General features: G+C 39.6%; 5 protein-coding genes and 1 long non-coding RNA gene across 8 annotated transcripts; 4 read left to right on the top strand and 2 right to left on the bottom strand.

The window, feature by feature from the left end:
- Positions 1-798: 798 nt before the first annotated feature.
- LOC121786934 lies at positions 799-1,506 on the top strand. The gene has a single exon (XM_042185526.1). It carries the CDS (start codon positions 799-801, stop codon positions 1,504-1,506), a length of 708 nt encoding a protein of 235 aa, XP_042041460.1.
- Positions 1,507-5,153: 3,647 nt separating this feature from the next.
- Positions 5,154-6,330, top strand: LOC121788080 (protein NUCLEAR FUSION DEFECTIVE 2-like). The gene is made up of 3 exons (XM_042186952.1): positions 5,154-5,311; positions 5,487-5,581; positions 5,746-6,330. The coding sequence occupies exons 1-3, from the start codon at positions 5,240-5,242 to the stop codon at positions 6,146-6,148; spliced, it is 570 nt and encodes a 189-aa protein (XP_042042886.1). The 5' UTR covers positions 5,154-5,239; the 3' UTR covers positions 6,149-6,330.
- Positions 6,331-7,356: 1,026 nt separating this feature from the next.
- On the top strand, positions 7,357-9,382 carry LOC121785731. Its single transcript, XM_042184151.1, has one exon. The coding sequence runs from the start codon at positions 8,457-8,459 to the stop codon at positions 9,231-9,233; it is 777 nt and encodes a 258-aa protein (XP_042040085.1). The 5' UTR covers positions 7,357-8,456; the 3' UTR covers positions 9,234-9,382.
- A 45-nt stretch (positions 9,383-9,427) lies between these two features.
- Positions 9,428-12,181, top strand: LOC121785732. The gene is made up of 2 exons (XR_006047039.1): positions 9,428-9,544; positions 11,548-12,181. It is a non-coding gene; the product is annotated as an uncharacterized LOC121785732 (long non-coding RNA).
- On the bottom strand, positions 9,445-13,325 carry LOC121785730 (abasic site processing protein YoqW-like). Of its 3 annotated transcripts, XM_042184150.1 has the most exons (9): positions 13,025-13,325; positions 12,759-12,912; positions 12,454-12,539; positions 12,121-12,233; positions 11,959-12,024; positions 11,659-11,768; positions 11,501-11,566; positions 10,864-11,293; positions 9,445-10,583 (listed from the first exon to the last, which is right to left on the bottom strand). In XM_042184150.1, exons 1-9 carry the CDS (start codon positions 13,126-13,128, stop codon positions 10,522-10,524), a joined length of 1,191 nt encoding a protein of 396 aa, XP_042040084.1. In that variant the 5' UTR covers positions 13,129-13,325; the 3' UTR covers positions 9,445-10,521. The 3 variants fall into 3 exon arrangements, with proteins under 3 accessions (XP_042040084.1, XP_042040082.1, XP_042040083.1); XM_042184148.1 differs by having other exon boundaries at positions 9,532-10,583; positions 11,959-12,233; XM_042184149.1 differs by having other exon boundaries at positions 9,532-11,293; positions 11,959-12,233.
- Positions 13,326-14,596: 1,271 nt separating this feature from the next.
- Positions 14,597-16,383, bottom strand: LOC121785880 (RING-H2 finger protein ATL47-like). The gene has a single exon (XM_042184347.1). The coding sequence runs from the start codon at positions 15,813-15,815 to the stop codon at positions 14,886-14,888; it is 930 nt and encodes a 309-aa protein (XP_042040281.1). The 5' UTR covers positions 15,816-16,383; the 3' UTR covers positions 14,597-14,885.
- Positions 16,384-17,169: the final 786 nt, after the last annotated feature.

The raw sequence follows: 17,169 nt of genomic DNA, 5'->3' as shown, positions 1-17,169 counted from the left end.
TGCCGATTTCAAGGTCTTCTCAATAATAGTTGATGTTCAAGACAGATTTGGTGTGTTAATCAGTTATAAAAAGGCATGGTATGCAAAGAGAAAGGCTATAGAGTTTGTGTACGGTGGATGGGAGGAATCATTTAGGCAGTTGCCAAGCTACATGTTTGAACTCCAGTCACAGAATACGGGCACAATTGTTGAGTGGAAGCATAACGAGCTGTTGAGTCGGAGGCGTACAATGGTGTTCAACTATGTTTTCTGGGCATTTGGGCCTGCAATACATGCGTTCCAGAAGGCCGCACCGGTGTTAACAGTGGACGGGACTCACCTCCGAGGAAGATTTAAAGGTAAGTTGCTTATTGCTTGTGGTTTTGATGCTAACAAGACATGCTTGCCTATTGCATATGCTGTGGTTGATGAAGAAACCAATGACAGTTGGTCGTGGTTTTTGGATCATGTCAGAACTCATGTGGTGAAATACGAGAGGGAGGTGTGCATTATATCAGATAGGCATAAAGGACTCTTGAATGCAATGGAGTCTGAAATCATGACAAGGGCCCCGCAGATACACCACAAATTTTGTTTGCTTCATGTGAGGGCAAATGTGTTGAAGAAGCACAAGGGCCCCAATGTGAAGGCCATTATATGGAAGTTGGGGGTCAGTTCTCAGGAACGTAAATTTGCCAGAAGACGTCGAGCACTACATGATGTCAACAGTGGTGCGGTTCGAATGCTGAATAGGATTACAAAGAATGTTGGTCATTGTGCTACGATGGTGGACTTAGGTGGGGGGTGGCCACAACAAACATGTCGGAGTGCTACAATAACGTCTTGAGGGGTGTGAGAGAGTTACCGATTAGAGCGTTGGTTGATTTGACATTTTGGAGGACGGTAAAATGGTGGGTGGAGAAGAAGACAACAATCGAACACATCGAAGGTGAATTAACCCCATGGGCGAGGGACAAACTTGCTAAGAATGACTCAAAGGGGCGAAAACATTACATCACTGTCATTGACCGAGATACAGGGAAGTACCATGTCCGAACTCGAGGAAGAATCGTACAAGGAGTGTCAAAGGGCAACAGTGTTCAATTAGTGAGGTATTTGGAATCGAGTTGCAGTTGTGGTAAGTGGCAGATGTGGAGAATCCCTTGTTCGCATGCTTGTGCGGTTGCTAGAGACCGAGGTCATGTTATGATTGACCTCATTGATGAGAAGTACTACCTAGGTACATGGAGATCACAGTACTATACTCAAGTTTCATTTGATGCACCAAGACACGAAGAGTATTGGGTTGCACCTTCATGGAAGTTGTGCATCACCCCTCAGCAGTTGATTCCTAGAACGCGTGGCCGAGTTAGAAGAAGGAGGATACTTAATCAAATGGATGTCCAGGAGGAAGATGAACTGAGAGCTCCCCGCCGTTGCAGAAATTGCGGGATAGAGGGGCATGACCGAAAAATTGCTCAGCCGGTGTCGTTCAGTAAAGTTGTGGTAAATATTTGTGAGATGTGATAGCTACTACGTGTATGTTTCAACATTTGTGAGATGTGATAGCTACTATGTGTATGTTTCATCATTTGTGAGATGTTGTCGACAGTCATTATGCTTTTTATTATGACAGTTATTATGATTGTTATTACGACAAGTATTATGATTTTGATAAACAAATACCAACATATTACGACAGTTATTATGAGATGTGATAGCTACTACGTGCATGTTTCCCCGCCCTCTTCTTCCGGACCCTCTTCTTCCTGACCCTCTTCTTACCCCACCAGATCCATATATTGATAATTCTGAAAGTACGTATCACGTCCTGGTTGAGCTGCATCCCAATCAGACACACCGCCAAAGAATGAATCACATGACGCGCGTGCTCCCCATTGCGAGGGCTCGTGGCTTGCACCACTCAGCTGAGACCATCCTGGTGGATCGTACTCCGGACTCAAGGGCTCTGGTACCGCATACTCAGGTTGCGGCTGCTGCTGCTGCGACAACCTATGCTGTCGCGTAATCCCCTGCCCACCCGTCCGGACACCCGGCAGTCCATGACGAAGAGAAGTTGGTGGGCGTGGCGGCATGACCACATTTCGCCGTTGAGAAGATGGATACTCCATCGCAGCATAGTTCATCGCACGAAGTGCCGAAGCAGCCATTTCTCGAATCTGCCGTAACCGAGGGTCTGTGTCATGTTCAGAGGTCAAATGCCATATCCCCTGAAGGGTCTCAACCTAGATAACACAAATACAAATGACATCATACCACGGTGAGCAATACAAACTTTAAACTAAATACATTTTTATATACAAAAACATCACACCGCCAATAAATTAGAAGGGGCTGCCTCGTTCATCCCTTCAGTTGACTGTGTCCCAGGTTGAACTAGGTACGGCACGGTGATCCTATTGTACCATGCCATATAGCCCGGATTAATGCGACCATCCATTGTCGCCGTTGCATAGTCAAAAGTTGCTTGGAACATGTCGTGGCGCAAGTCCCACTCATCAATGAAGAACTTATGTACCTTAGCCCAATCAGCGCCCTTCCTCCCACGGCGGTGACTTTTACTCAAATGGCCGGAGCTATGTAGCATCCTATCACAGTACTGAGGAATACGCTGGTAGCGGTTAAATTGTCGGGAAATGCATCCAGCCTCGTGTGCCTCGACTGCTGGATGGAGGCTGCCGGCGTGGAGACTGGGGTGGAGGGGCGCCAGCGTCAGGCTGGAGAGCGGAGGCGCAGGCGGCGGGTGGAGAAGAGATGGCGAGTCGGCGACGGATGGTTAAGAAAGAATTAGGGTTAGAGTTTTAAGTAATATATACTACCTCCATCCTTGAAAATTTGTCTCATTTTTCCATTTTCGTCCGTCCCCCAAAATTTGTCTCATTTCACTTTTTACCATTTTTGATAGTGGACCTCATATTCCACCAACTCATTCCTACTCACATTTTATTATAAAACTAATATATAAAAGTAGGACCCACAATCCACTAACTTTTTCAACTCGCTTTCCATTACATTTCTTAAAACCCGTGCCGGGTCAAAGTGAGACAAATTTTTAGGGACGGAGGTAGTGTGTATATATATATATATATATATATATATATATATATATAATATTAAAATATAATTTGGTTTTTCGGTTTTTTTTCTTCGCCCAAATCGAACCGAACCGAAAAACTGAAATTTTATATTTTCAAAACCGAACCGAACTGAAAAACCGAATCGAATTTCAAAATTTCGGTTTGGTTCGGTTCGGATATTCGGTTTTTGATTTTTTTTCTCACCCCTAGTGACAAGTTTCAGACATTTTAGGCTCACGGCTGAAATTGGACGATCTGATAGTGTGATGGAGATTCCGGTTGGTGCCGACCATTGGCGATGTTGGGCTCGGCGATGAGGTGGTCAAGGAGGGTGAGGTTGAAGTTGTTGGGGTTAGAGAATCACCAATGGCGCCAGCCCGGCGGAATTCCGACCGGCGTGCCGGAATTTCGCGGCGAACGTCCGCCATTGTGCATGGTAGGCACGGATACGGAATTCCGCCGAGGACACCGCAGTTCCGCGGCGTTTACGCCGAATTCCGTCGCGACGCCGCGCGGAATTCCGCCGAGGACACCGCAGTTCCGCGGCGTTTACGCCGAATTCCGTCGCGACGCCGCGCGGACGTCCACCATTGCGTTGACTCCCACGGACGTCCGCGCGGAATTCCTGTTTATTGCATTAAATGTTTTTTCATAATGTAATTTTTTTAGTAATTATGTATTTTTTAATAATGAAGTATGTTTTTTTTTAAATAAAGTGGTTGCATTTTCTCCGTATTCGTGTTGACTATTTAATTCCATAAATTTCTTACTTCCGGAAATTGTTTAATTTGTGAATTTGTGAATTTTTTTAATTGTGGGAAGTCCTTCGGGATGTCCTTGAGGATGTCCGCCACTGTGCAGTGGGAATTCCTTATGACGTGACAGTGCAGTGAGAAGTCCGTATGACGTGGCCAGAGGTGTTTTTGGGAATTCCGCGCCACTGCTGATGCTCTTAGAAAATATGTCTTCAACGCTGATTTGGAAGAGGCAGCGGAAAATTGGTGGCTGAGGAGTGGTATCAGAGGTGGTGGAGGGGTTGTGTTGGATCCTCCGACTTCATGTGTTTATGGCGATTAGGGTAGTTAGTGTACATTGCAATGAACTGGTATTGTGTTCGCTCTAATATATTGTGTGTGCTTAGGAGGCAATGGTATTGGTTTCGCTCTAATATATTGTGTGTGCTTAGACCATCAGCAGTGGGGCGCCCTAAGGCGCGCCACATCATCATTTTGTTGTTTTGTTTAATTAATTTAACTGTTTTCAAATATCGGATCTTCCGATATATCTACCCAACACCGGGCCAAAGTGAGAGTTTCGTCGCCGGTGTAGTTCGTACGGCCGGGGGCGTACTCATTGCAGTCACCGGGAGGCGGCAACTTCTGCGCCCGCTGCCGGTTCCGCTTCGCCTTCCCCTTGGCGGCACCGGTCGCTGCGGGGGCGGGATCGGCCGATGCGGTTGGGCGGTGCGGCGACGGCTCCATATCAGACAACCCATACGATTCCGTACTGAAATCGGGATCGTAATGGGTGTTGTCGCCGAACGAACGATAATCGCCGGGTTCTGTACCCGGCCAATGCGCCTCTCCGCTAAACGTAGGGCTATTGGGGCTTGAATCCATTTCGTAGTAATTATGTAAATGTAAGTTTCGAAGATGAAATCGTGTGAAATGAAATATTACAAATGAACGCTATTTATAAAAAACGAAACCGCGTGCCATCGTCCGCGGCCTTCACAATGGGGCGGACGATGTCGCGAACGATGGTCATCGTCCGCGACCATCGTCCGCGACGTCCGCAATGGAGCGGACGATGGCGCGGACGATGACCATCGTCCGCGGTTTAAGTCGCGCCCGAAGCATAGGCCGCGACTATCGTCCGCGGCCTATGCCACACACTCACAGTGGGGGCGGACGATGAATGGCGCGGACGATGCGCGCCATCGGGCGTGCCATCGTCCGCCCATTGCGGATGGTCTTAAGAGGCGGTGCCCATGGCAATGAGTGGTCTCATATTTGCGCTCTAATAAAATAAATCTTATTATTCCATTTCTGATGGGCCAATAAAAGATAGCCCACTTCGCTGGAGCCCAGAATCACTCGGAAGTTCACTTCTCAAATTCACTGATGTTTCCATCGTCGTAGCAACGATTACGAAGCAAGAACATGGGTTCCCATTTTAGGGTTTCTGCTACACTCCTCTTTCTCTTGATCACTCTCCTTTCCTCCTCGGCGCAGGTAATTAAAATAATTTCACTCTCTCTCTCTAAATCAATAAGTAAATCAAATGTGGTACGTGAACTTCGATCATTCAAATATTCACTTATCAGTCATCATCACTGCTTATGTAAATTCATTTGTATGCGTGCGTGTGTTTCCTTTCCCATTTATTCGGTTTTTTTTTTGGCGATAGGCATTTTCTGAAGAAGAATCATCTTTGCCGGAGCTCTCGTTGAGAGTGTCAACATCTTTCTCAATCGCACTCGCCAATCTGCAAAATCAGATCAAGTAATCTGCCCATTTCCGCTTTTAATTTACTGTGTATTCACCAACACACACTCACGCACACCATTTGTTTGTATTTCATTTTCGTACAGAGTTGAAATTTTGCTCTATGGTTAAACGTGGTAATACTACAAATTTAATGAAATGCTTATGCAACGAGCTTGTAGCTACACATTTAAGAGATTTGGATTGCTGCGACGAGCAATGACGCACTCCTCCTACTCTGAGGAGAACAACAAGGCTCTAAGCGTATTGGGGGAAAGTGTCATTCAAACCTCTGTCGCGTTGCAATCGATAAGGAAAGATGTGGATATCTCTGCCAAGGATTTGAACCTTGCGATTGCTGAGGCGGCTAAGGTGGAGGGCTCCTGCAATGCTGATGGGATCCGGCTTGGTTTGCAGAACGTTGTGAGGGTCGCGAGCAAGACCAATGCCACAGCTCCTGCTGTGGTCTGTGGTGCGTTCCGTGCTCTTTTTGGGGCAATTGCCATTGATTCTGGGAGCTCAGATGTGGCCGGGGAGGTCTATGGGAAAACTCGCAGTGGAGTTTGGAGCGTGGTAACATTGTAGGTAAAGGTTGTTGATGCTAGTATCTGTTTAATACCATTACCAATGGTGTATGCTTTATGTGTTTGAATTAAGTAGTGTTATGTGTATATTACTTGACTCTGTGTTTTGAGTATTTCGTGGTGAAATGACAACGGTGGCTTTGCTGAGGGCTGGACTCTCTAGCCTTTCAGTTGTCTTATAAATGGCTCTGAGTCGGGTTCCTGGCCTTGCGAATGACAATGCAATATTGTAAGAGAAAGGCCTTGTTCAATAGTTTACTTAGAGCAGTATATATGTAGGTATCATCCATATCTTGTTTAGTTTCTTCTTTGGGGAAGGGGATGGGATATAGGTCTCTTTCAATTCTCTGTTTTGAATTCAATTGAATCTTATGTTATGGTATTTATCATCTTGCAGATGCAAGTCTAGGATAAGTTATGCATCTAACTTTAATACATGGAATTGGATCCAATTTGGTTAGAAAAGTTATACTCATTTCTAGGATTTTTTTTAGTCTGTTTTGAATTAATAAACAGGTTTATACTCATATTTAAGATTTCTTGGAATTTTCGGATTTGAATAGAATGGTTATAGGAGTACTTGTTTCAAGCAGTTCTTAAATTTGATTTTTCAAAATTTTAAATAGTCTGTACTCGTATTTAGGAGTCTTTGAACTTGAACGCGTGAATAATTTATACTCATATTTAGGATTTTTTGAATGAGAGACATATAATGGAATGAGAATTTTAAGAGCTGAAAAGGACAGCGGGCGTCTTGCAATCAACTCTTTGCTGTGTATCTTCATGTTGATTTTCTATGAGAATTATTCATGTATAATTGTGCAAACTTGTTGGATACTTTTGGTATCTCATTTGGCATATACTCTTTGCTCTGTGATCTGTCGATGCTCCTGATTGCGATACTATATGGGCATGGTGAAGAAGTTAATGTAACAAAAGTGTGTCAACAAATATTTGCTGATATTTGATGGCATATTAGGTGCATATATCATTGTCATTATATTGGCCCCATTAGTAGAAATTGACATTTCTGCAGATTTTTTTGAGTTTGGGAGATTAATACTCCCTCCGTCCCCTAATAGGAGTCGTTGTTTGACCGGACACGAGTTTTAAGAAATGTAAAGAAAAGTTGGTTGAAAAAGTTAGTAGAATGTGAGACCCACTTTTTATATTGATTTTATAATAAAATGTGAGTGGAGTGAGTTAGTAGAATGTGAGACCTACTACCATTTATGGTAAAAATGAAGAGTGACTCTTAATGAGGGACGACCCAAAAAGGAAATTAGCGACTCTTATTCGGGGACGGAGGGAGTATTATGTAACATTGTGATATTCTACTATCCATGTCCATCACACACATTAACACATGTGGATATGTATGTATGTTTGTCTTAAAAAAAGTTGTGTTTTTACTTATAAAAAGTCATCTGCTACAGCTAACTGTAGAGGATCAAGTTAGTCATATTCTAGCATATGTTTGGTTCTTAGTTAAAGGAGACTGCTGTCTTTTACATATGTTATTTTTTTGGCAAGGTTGGTGGCTGTCTTCCAACAATCATTAACTTAATTTAATTTTTTAGGGCTCCCACTATAATCTGGTGCTAATAATATTCATTTAATTAAATCCGAGTCTGATTTGAAGTATTTATTGGATATTTTTTTAGGCCTCTTCTTTATCCTAATCTTAACTAGAATGGAGTACTAGTTATTTGAATTCATAAAAACAATGAGGTGGTCGAAGATTCAAATTTACTAAATGTATCTAACTATCTTTCATCCAAACTAATGATATTTAACAACTTATTCAAACTTTGTTTGAAAGGAAAATTAGGTATTGCAGAGCATGTTTAATTCCAATTGGGTGATAATTGGGTGTGACAGAGTGAGTTTTAATCCAAGTTGATGGTTTTAAATCTTGTAATAAACCAATCAAATTTGATAAAAGAAACCATTAATATTTGGGTTGTGCACTTGTGCTTGTGCCAAGCCACCAACCATAATACACACAAAAGTAATCTTATAATTAATCTGTAATTCCATAATTTATATTTAATTTCTTAATTAGTGTTGTCAATATTGTGAATAGAGATGTGCGCACCCAAGCTGCATGTTAATATTTTATACTAGAAAATTAGAATTAGAGTATAAAGCGCATTTGTCTTCTTCACATATCTAGAGAGAGATACTATATCGGATACTTATGATTTAATCGAAAAATCTTGGAATGGAATAATTACAAATAAATCTAAATTTCGTTGTTTTTCTTAACTATTTTAATTTGTGAGTTGAAACAAATTTGATCGTATTTAATGGATTCTTTATACTTTTTGACTGAACCTTATCTGTTGATGACACGTATACAAAGGATGGACTGGTTTCCGGTCCCAGTGAGTTCCGCCAATTACAATTTGACCCCCAAACTGCCGCTATACTGTCCCCTGACAGTAAAGCCCATTTTCGGAAACATCAATAACTATTTCATCCGTTATTCGCTGCAAAACCAGAGCTCGAGAGAGAGAATAATTCGCCAACCATTTCACTCTCCGCCGCTCTCTCACACATATATGCACACAATTACATACACAAGTTTGTATATTGAAGTATACATGCTAATTAATCAAGTCATGGAGCCTCCTCGCGAATCCCCAATCCAAATCACCGAGCAATCCGACGAATCCTCCGAATTCCGCAGCCGACGCCGCGGCTGCTTCAGCCTTCCCTGCTTCGACCGCGACTCCGCCTCCCCTTCCTCCGGCGCGACGACGTGGTGGCAGAGGATGCGCTCGCGCGGCGTGGGCGCGGTGAAGAAGATCCGCGAGTGGTCGGAGCTGGTGGCCGGGCCGAGGTGGAAGACGTTCATCCGGCGGTTCAATCGGAACCGCAGCGGCGGCGGAAAGCACGCGAATTTCCAATACGATCCACTGAGCTACGCGATGAATTTCGACGAGGGGCCGGGGGGGCAAATTGGGGATTTCGCCAAGGAAGGGGAAGATGCCGACGGTTACTATTACGCGTCGCGGAATTTCTCGTCCAGATACGCCAAGGGATCGATGGACATGGGCAAGGATGGGGCCACCTTCGTCTAGCTGTATTGTATTCGTATACACTACAATCAATCATTTTCAATTTGTAAGTATTGTATTTTCATTACTTGTTTGTGAATTAATACTTGCTGTATATTTTTTTATATATTAAAATTGGGTAGGCGCAATTATGAATAATTACAGCTCATCAATGTTGGACTCAGTTCTCAATAGTTTTTTGTTATTATTGTTTGTAGTTGGAGGTATAAAGTTTTGATGTGGACTAGTGAAATTGGAAGGCATGCTTACCTTTTTTGTGGATTGTTTTTGCATTATCCCAATTGGTGAGGTATAACAGAAGATATGATGGGATGGTGAGTGGGTGAGTGGGTGGTGCCTTTTCTATTATTCTTGACCTAAAAAGACCTGTTTTTCTTAAAGCCATTGATTAATTTTGGATTATTTGCTATGAGTCATGATATTTTGACAAGTATTTTCTACATTTTCTTTCCTGATAGTATGTTTTTTTTACTAAAATTAAATTTTAAAAATAAAAATAAACTTATTTATCGAAAGTGACTGTGCAGCAAATTTTGACTGATTGTTTGTTAAAAGGAGTCATTTTTAATAGATTTATTAGAAAAAGAGTAATTTTTTTATAGAAAGTAAGTATGTAAATAAATATTTTTCTAGTTTTTTTAATCTAATACTCCTATTAAAATTTTGGCTTTTGAAGTACTTTTTAAAAAAAAATTAAAGTTGATATATTCATCAGAAGTGACAATATGGTAAACTAGGTAGTAGGTACTAGACCGATCATTAAAATGATATCCTTTTTTACTGTAATTAAATTGGATATGCTAAACATTAGGATTGCGAGCTTTTTGTGCAATAGAAACTTGCGCCATTAATATGTGTTCAAGTTTTTGTGAGTGAATTTTATTTGAATCGAGTGTAAACAAAAGTTTATGACATTCTACAATTCAAGAAATTATCACATTATATTACTTACTTTACACTTACAATTTGATTATGAAAAGGAAAGCCTTGACAGCATATATTGCGAAATAGGAGCCGAGCCTAGTTTTCACTTTACGGCGAAAAATCTATAGAGAAAATGGCAATAAAGAAAAAAGTGTATTCGTCTATTACAAAAAAGAATCAACACGAAGATGAGAATATCCAGAAGGTCTCAACAACCCAATGGCAATGAGCAACAACACCAACCAGGACCAAAATACCTCGAATAGAGTGCACACGAAGCTTAGCAAACCAACCAGTCCAACTCATCCCGTGAGGCTCAAACCCAGCTTACCGAGAATTTGAAAACCCCAATTTTATGAGAACTATGCTATACTGCAGCACGCAAGGGAGATTTGACTCTTGCTAAGAAGAGATTTCGTGATGTCTCATCTTTATTGAAGCACAAGAGAAAAAGAAACTCATTAGCTACTTGAAAATCTGGGTGGTTTTTCATATTGGGTGGCTTTTAATCAGATCAAGAATTAGATATAACTAGAACATCAAACCATCAAAGAACCTAATGATGGTTATACACAAAAATTTCTAGTGAATCTATTCTTGTAAACCTAACCTAGTTCAGAACCTCCAGCTAATATTCTCCATAAGCTAATATATACATAAGATGTGCTAATATAACAAAACCACAAACCAACCGACTATTAGTGATTACCAAAGTAGGAAAATAGAGTTGGTTGTTTATCACCCGCCCCTTGTCCTTGTTTATCATTGGCCCCAATTCTTCTTTTCTTGATTGGACTCATGTGCAGTAGCCTTAGCCTATCAGTTTCTTTAGCAGATGGCTTTGCATGATCTGCATCTTTGGTATCACTCTTGCCTGTTTTTGTAACAGATTCTTCTTGGCTACAAGGTTCCTCTTTCACAATTTCTTGTTTTGGTTCTTCCATCACACTAGCTTCATCCTTCATTGCAGCGCTTTCAACTGTAGACTGATTTTGAGGTTCCTCTTTCTCAATTTTTGGTGCAATACATTCCTGGAGCTCTTCTTTGATCGGTGTTTTTTCAGATGTTGGATCCTCTGATTTGCTTGCTTGTTTCTTTGAGAAAAACTGAGAGATTGTCTTGGTCTCCTCCAGTTTTACCTGTGTCAAGAGAGCTTAGTCTCGTTACAAGATTCAACATGCAAGAATGTAACATATCATATCATTATCTAGTTATTTCCAGAATGATGACATTTAAGTAAACTTTGACTAAATGCAGCATATCTTCCTAATGGTGATTGAGACCAACTACAAATCAAGTCTAGATCTGATTAATAACTGTGTGTGTGCTAAATAGAAAATTATTACCTCCTTAATGCACTCAGGTCCATCAAAAGAAATTTTACCAACTGCAGGTGTGACAGGATACCAGGCCTGTAAGAAAAAGCCAATTTCTTTCAAATCCCAGTTCACATCTCCAGCAACATATCATCAAGGACAAACAACCAGAGATGTTGGGTTCTCACCAAATCTGTTTCTTCATATGGTTTGAGTATTTTGTCAAGATTGGACAAAGAAGAATCATTCAGCCACCAATCAGTTGATTCTTTGCTGCCCAGGATTACAGGCATCCTATCTGCAATGGGGTAACAAATAATCAAACAATTGCTGCGAATACGAATGCAGACAGACATGAGTTTGAAATCAAATTGATCCCCCAAAACAGCAGCCATGGCTGAGAGATGTTGTACTTGAATGAACAAACTACATTATGATCTGTTCAAGTGGAAGTGTATTTCATCATCAAAAGGAGGGAAAGTACAAACCATGAAGCCATTCCAGAGATGATGAGGATGAAGTAGTGATAATAGTGAAGGTGTAAAGCGTTTCTCCTGAATAATGAATGGGAAAAACAGTACAAAAATGGCTCAGCAAAAGTGCATTGGTCGTAGTCTTATGGACATGTTCTTCATTAATGTGTATTTCACCTTCTGAATTTTTCCAAGAATCGAATAGAGCAGCAAAAACCATTGGACGATCGTCCTTAAAGTGGACGTAGTAAGGTTGCTTTTTAGATCCATCCTTCTTCCATTCATAAAATCTGAAAACATAATTTTATCAGGTAAAAACTGGAACTAATACAGTCATAGGAGTATATCATAAAAGCATACATCACATTTTTTCAGAGCAGAAAATTCAGAAATGATGATGATGATGTTGGAGCAGGTGCAAGAAACATGATATTAAGGTGTTAATCACTCTATATATGAACTTTCAGCAACAACAAACAAGAATATGCATAGAGTTGCAGAGAGCCATACCCTTCAAAAGAGACCAAACACCTGTTCTTTGGAAGAAGTCGACGAAAGGAAGCCTTCTCTCTTATCGATTCACACCTCGCATTGAACTATAAAATCACAGCACAAGTGAGATAGCTCCGAAACAAAAACAACCTTCATGTTCCAGTCATCTCTCTCTATCTCATCAAATTCACACACATGCACAAATGTAAGTCAAAATTAGAGGTTACAGCATTAGTCAACTCTCTCTCATCAAATGCACACACCTGCTCAAATGTGAGTCAAATTAGAGACTACTACTATTGAAAAAGCCATTACTATAGTACCATCTTAAAGTGATCGACTTTATCAGTTTTCTTAGTAAAGCTAGGAACCAGCCCCCATTTCATGCAGTGCGAAACGACGCAATCGCCACCGCCATCGTCTAGTCGAACCACCGGCACGTTGAACCCCGGCGCGACGTTGTACGACGGCCGATACCTAATTCATAAACCAATTTCACTCAAAATCAACAGTTTTCTTCTTCGTTGGAAGCAAGTAGTAAATCAAACTCGAATCAGCGAAAATCAAAGGGCGATTTGCGAGAACATACCGATCCATGTGGACATGGAGGATGGGGCGAGAGTTGAAATGGCAGGCCTGAGCAATGCCATCCGCTCGCAGAGTACACCTTCCTCTTCCACACATAGCTTGCATTTCTTTCTCCTCTTTCGCGGGCTTTGTGTTTTGAGGGTTTCTGAGAGTGAAGATCGACCGTTGGATTTATCGTTATTAAGAGGTGGTGATAACGATTCATTTGGACGGCCGGATTTTAAGAAGACATCGGAGTTCGAGTATACTCTATTCTGTTTTAATTTGGATTTTCGAAGTGCGTTACAACAACAATTACTAATATATGAGATCATGCCCACGAATCATTATAATTTATAGCATACAATATTTCATTAAATATAAATTATTAAATTTAGTCATATTTTAATTTAATCTGTATTTCTTAAATTTTGAATGATAAATTACAAAATTTCAAAATTTTCCTCTTATCCCATGATAACTTAATAGTGATGGCGTATTGGCGTGGACAACTAAATGTCATTTTAAGCTTAAGAAAGTAAAAATAAATAAAATAATAATAATATAGGGAGTATTAAATTTTGTCAATGGAACAATTAAGAATTTTTTTAATCCCATTATTTGTTATTTACAAAAATGTGACACATATCAAAATGATAAAATTCCGCAATTTTGAAAGATGTGGGATATATACTACTACTAAATATATATATAAAATGATAATATTTCTTTTAAATATAAAGATTACAATTATAAATTATACTTTTAATAAAAGTAAGTGGTACTATCAGTCTATCATCCTTATTTCATCACATTTGTTTTGTTTAGGGTTAGTATTATTTTAAGTGTAACGATGGAACACAACTCAACTGGTAAGATCTTTTTTCTCTCATCAATAGATTAGGAGTTTGAGTCATTACGAGGTAGATGAGGAACCAACATTGATCATCTTCTTTTTACATGTTTCATTTTATTCCACGATCTATTGAGGTGTATGTCGAAGAAGTTGGGGCCGGATGGTGCCTCCATTGCATAGTCTACCGTTGTAATAAATTTTATCGGTTTCTTTTATTTAGATTCAAATTTTTTTTATACATTGATAGTCAAAAGTATGACAAATATTGATTTATCTTATGGAGTATAAAAAAGATTACATGGTGGTTTAATTGCTGTTTAAATTAAAATAATTACAAAAATATGTTATATTTCCGTTAAGACACAGATAGGATAACGATTTTGCAAGTGAGAATCTAATTCCATTTACATCTTTAATCACTATGAAAGCAATAAAAAATTCGACTTGCCTTATTTTTTAGCATTCCCCTTTTTACCTTTAAAGGTCGAATAAAATCTTATTCTAAGTCTTTAACCAATTTACCTTTTTTTCATGCATACTTTTTTCTCTCAATAAAATGCCATTTTTAATACCCCAATGAACGAAAACTAGTCAGAATCCTCATAATTAGATGTCACTAATTCACAAATATGATCAACTTTGGAGTATTGACTAAAAACTTAGTCAAAAAGGGCTTCAAACTTGTAATAATAATACTGCTTCAAAATGAACATAAAATCAATCAATTGCACCTAAAATGAAGGCTAAAGCCTAAGCAAGTCCTTACACATGAATCACATTAACACCCCACCAAAATTTTCTTCTAAAAACAGAATATGGTATGTGAAAAATAAAGCATATTGTCACATACTTTTTCACCTTCATCTGTGTGAAAACTTGCAACATGCATGTACTTTGTACAAAATTAGTTATAGTAAAAAATTAGTCATCTTTGCTGCTAAGGTAAAAAGACTAATGCTTTTCTCTATTGAAAACAAAATACTATAGTTTCTCTTAACCCAAACACCATATCAAAACAACCTCTTTTTCATACTAAACCACTTACTACTATATTTTCATTTGCTTGTGATGTAGGATTGAACTTGCCTTTCTTGGACCATAGCCAAATCTTGGATACAGAGAAACTATCACCTCTACTCCTAACACCAATCTTCTTCTCATCCGCTTCCTCGCTGCCAAATCGCACTTTAGCCCTCGTTGCAACGCCACTGCAGCGAGGCAGCGCCACTTGAAGGTTGGTGTCACCAACAACATATTGAAAAGCACCCATAGAATAACATCTCCTAGCATCAAGGTTGCTGCTACTGACTTCATTTTGCATCTGGATTTCACTACCTACTCCTTCATTAGTGCTCCTAAACTTCCCAAGACGAACAGAGAGCGTCCTGGCCGCCCCAGCATTGCTCGTCTCGGGCCTAGAATTGGCAGGAGATGAGCCACTAGGCCCATCAGGGAAAGACAAGCTGCTCCATTGGTGATCCAAATCACAAGTGCTGAACAAGGGGCTATCAGCTGAACTCCCAAATCCGATTAGGCTTCGACATAGAGGGCAGGTCGAATTCGACAGCAGCCATGTTTCAATGCAGTGGATGTGGAAGGCATGGCTGCAATTAGGCAGGACCTTGAGCTTGTCAAGAAATGAGAACTCAGAGAGACAAACAGCACAATCAAATGGCTCCTTCAATCCTATGATGTCCTTGTAGTAAAAAAGAGGCAGAGCATCTATCAACGACTGGTCGAGGCCCGAGTCATGTAGCCGGAAAAGCTGATGCAGCTGCCTCTGGAATGTGTGTGAAGCAGCAGAAGCAGCATCAGGGAACCTGCTGGATTGTGAGATTGAGGAAAATGATGGACTTTTCATCACACACCTAATCACAAGCTGTAGCAATCCAAGTAGGAAGAAGCCAATTGCTAGAATCACTATCACTAGGAGAATTATTGGGCTAATTCTACCCATTGATGAGAACTGCTGAAATTCAGGGCTAGAAATCAAGATTCTGTCTTTGGCCTAAAACTTAGTATCTAATCAGAATTCAAGAATATGGTTCACAACAGGGGCTTTAAAATAACTCAAAGAAGTTGCCAAGATTCATGCTTTCAAATTGACACTTCAAATGGAATTCAGACAGGAAGAAGTTAAAAGGAAAAACAGATAAAAGAATGCAAAATATGTAACAGTGAGAGAATAAAAATCTGATCTTGCAGGCAACCTACCTCTTTCTGAGAAACTGAATTGAGCTGAAAGAAAAGACTAACAATCTACATAGGGATTTATTGGGTTGGTAAGTATTGGAACTACTTTTTGAGAATATCAAGACTGTGCCAGAGAAAATATGTCAAAACAAGATTGACAAATAAAAATAATAAAAAATGGAGTTGAGAATGTGAACCGAAATTTGCAAAAAAACACAGAGGGAGAGAAGGTTGGATAAAAAAGGCAAATTTGAAACTATGGTTTCTGTCTTTTAGTTAAACTGATATCAGCAAAAGGGTGCCCTCATTTGTCACTCTCACCAACCTTATGGTGTGTATTTAGTGTCTTTATCTAATTTTGTGGACACATTTATTCGATTACCTTTTCTTTATATGGAGTACAAGATTTCGGCAATCTTTTGTTTTCAAATATTTTAAGTCTTGTCCTTCTCTGAATATTCCTCATGCTGACTTCACATCCTAACTTCGAATGATATTTCTTATAAATATTTTAAAATGTAAAATACTAGTAATAAATTATTAATTGAAAACCAATGATTAATCATTATAATAAGATAATATAAGGGCACATTAAAAATTAGTAATATAAGTAATAAATGAATAAATAAATTTTGATCATGATATAAAGGAGACATGAATTTGGACAGGAGCTTATGGAGGGTCCATTTCAATGGATAAAAAACACTGCTAATTTTGCCTTGCACGCATGCCAACTAATTCCCTATTCAAGAGGGTGATTATGACTAATCATAATTTGTCATTTTTTTTCTCCAACTGATAACTGAGTTACTGAGAAGCAACCCCTTTTGTAAAAGATTGTTCTTTTTTGGTTTTATATGTGAAGTATAGAATATTTCTTCACTTACGTGTAGCATATGTTGTTAGTGAAGTTTAGACAAAGTTTGTTGTAAAAATTTGTTCTTTTTTCTTAAATTTTGTTAAAACAAGAAAATTATGGCCAATGTCTCAACAAGTTAGTTCGTTCTAATTGGGTAAAGCAATGTGTGTGTGTGAGTAGAGAGAGAGAGAGAGAGAGAGAGAGGATGGCATGGAGTGTGTAGTACTCCTAGAAGATTGAGAGGATTCTCATGGCCTAT

This window comes from Salvia splendens, chromosome 22, assembly GCF_004379255.2.
Source record: "Salvia splendens isolate huo1 chromosome 22, SspV2, whole genome shotgun sequence".
Taxonomy (NCBI): Eukaryota; Viridiplantae; Streptophyta; class Magnoliopsida; order Lamiales; family Lamiaceae; genus Salvia; species Salvia splendens.
Note: the sequence above shows the minus strand (reverse complement) of the source record. Positions and strands in the feature narration are given on the sequence as shown.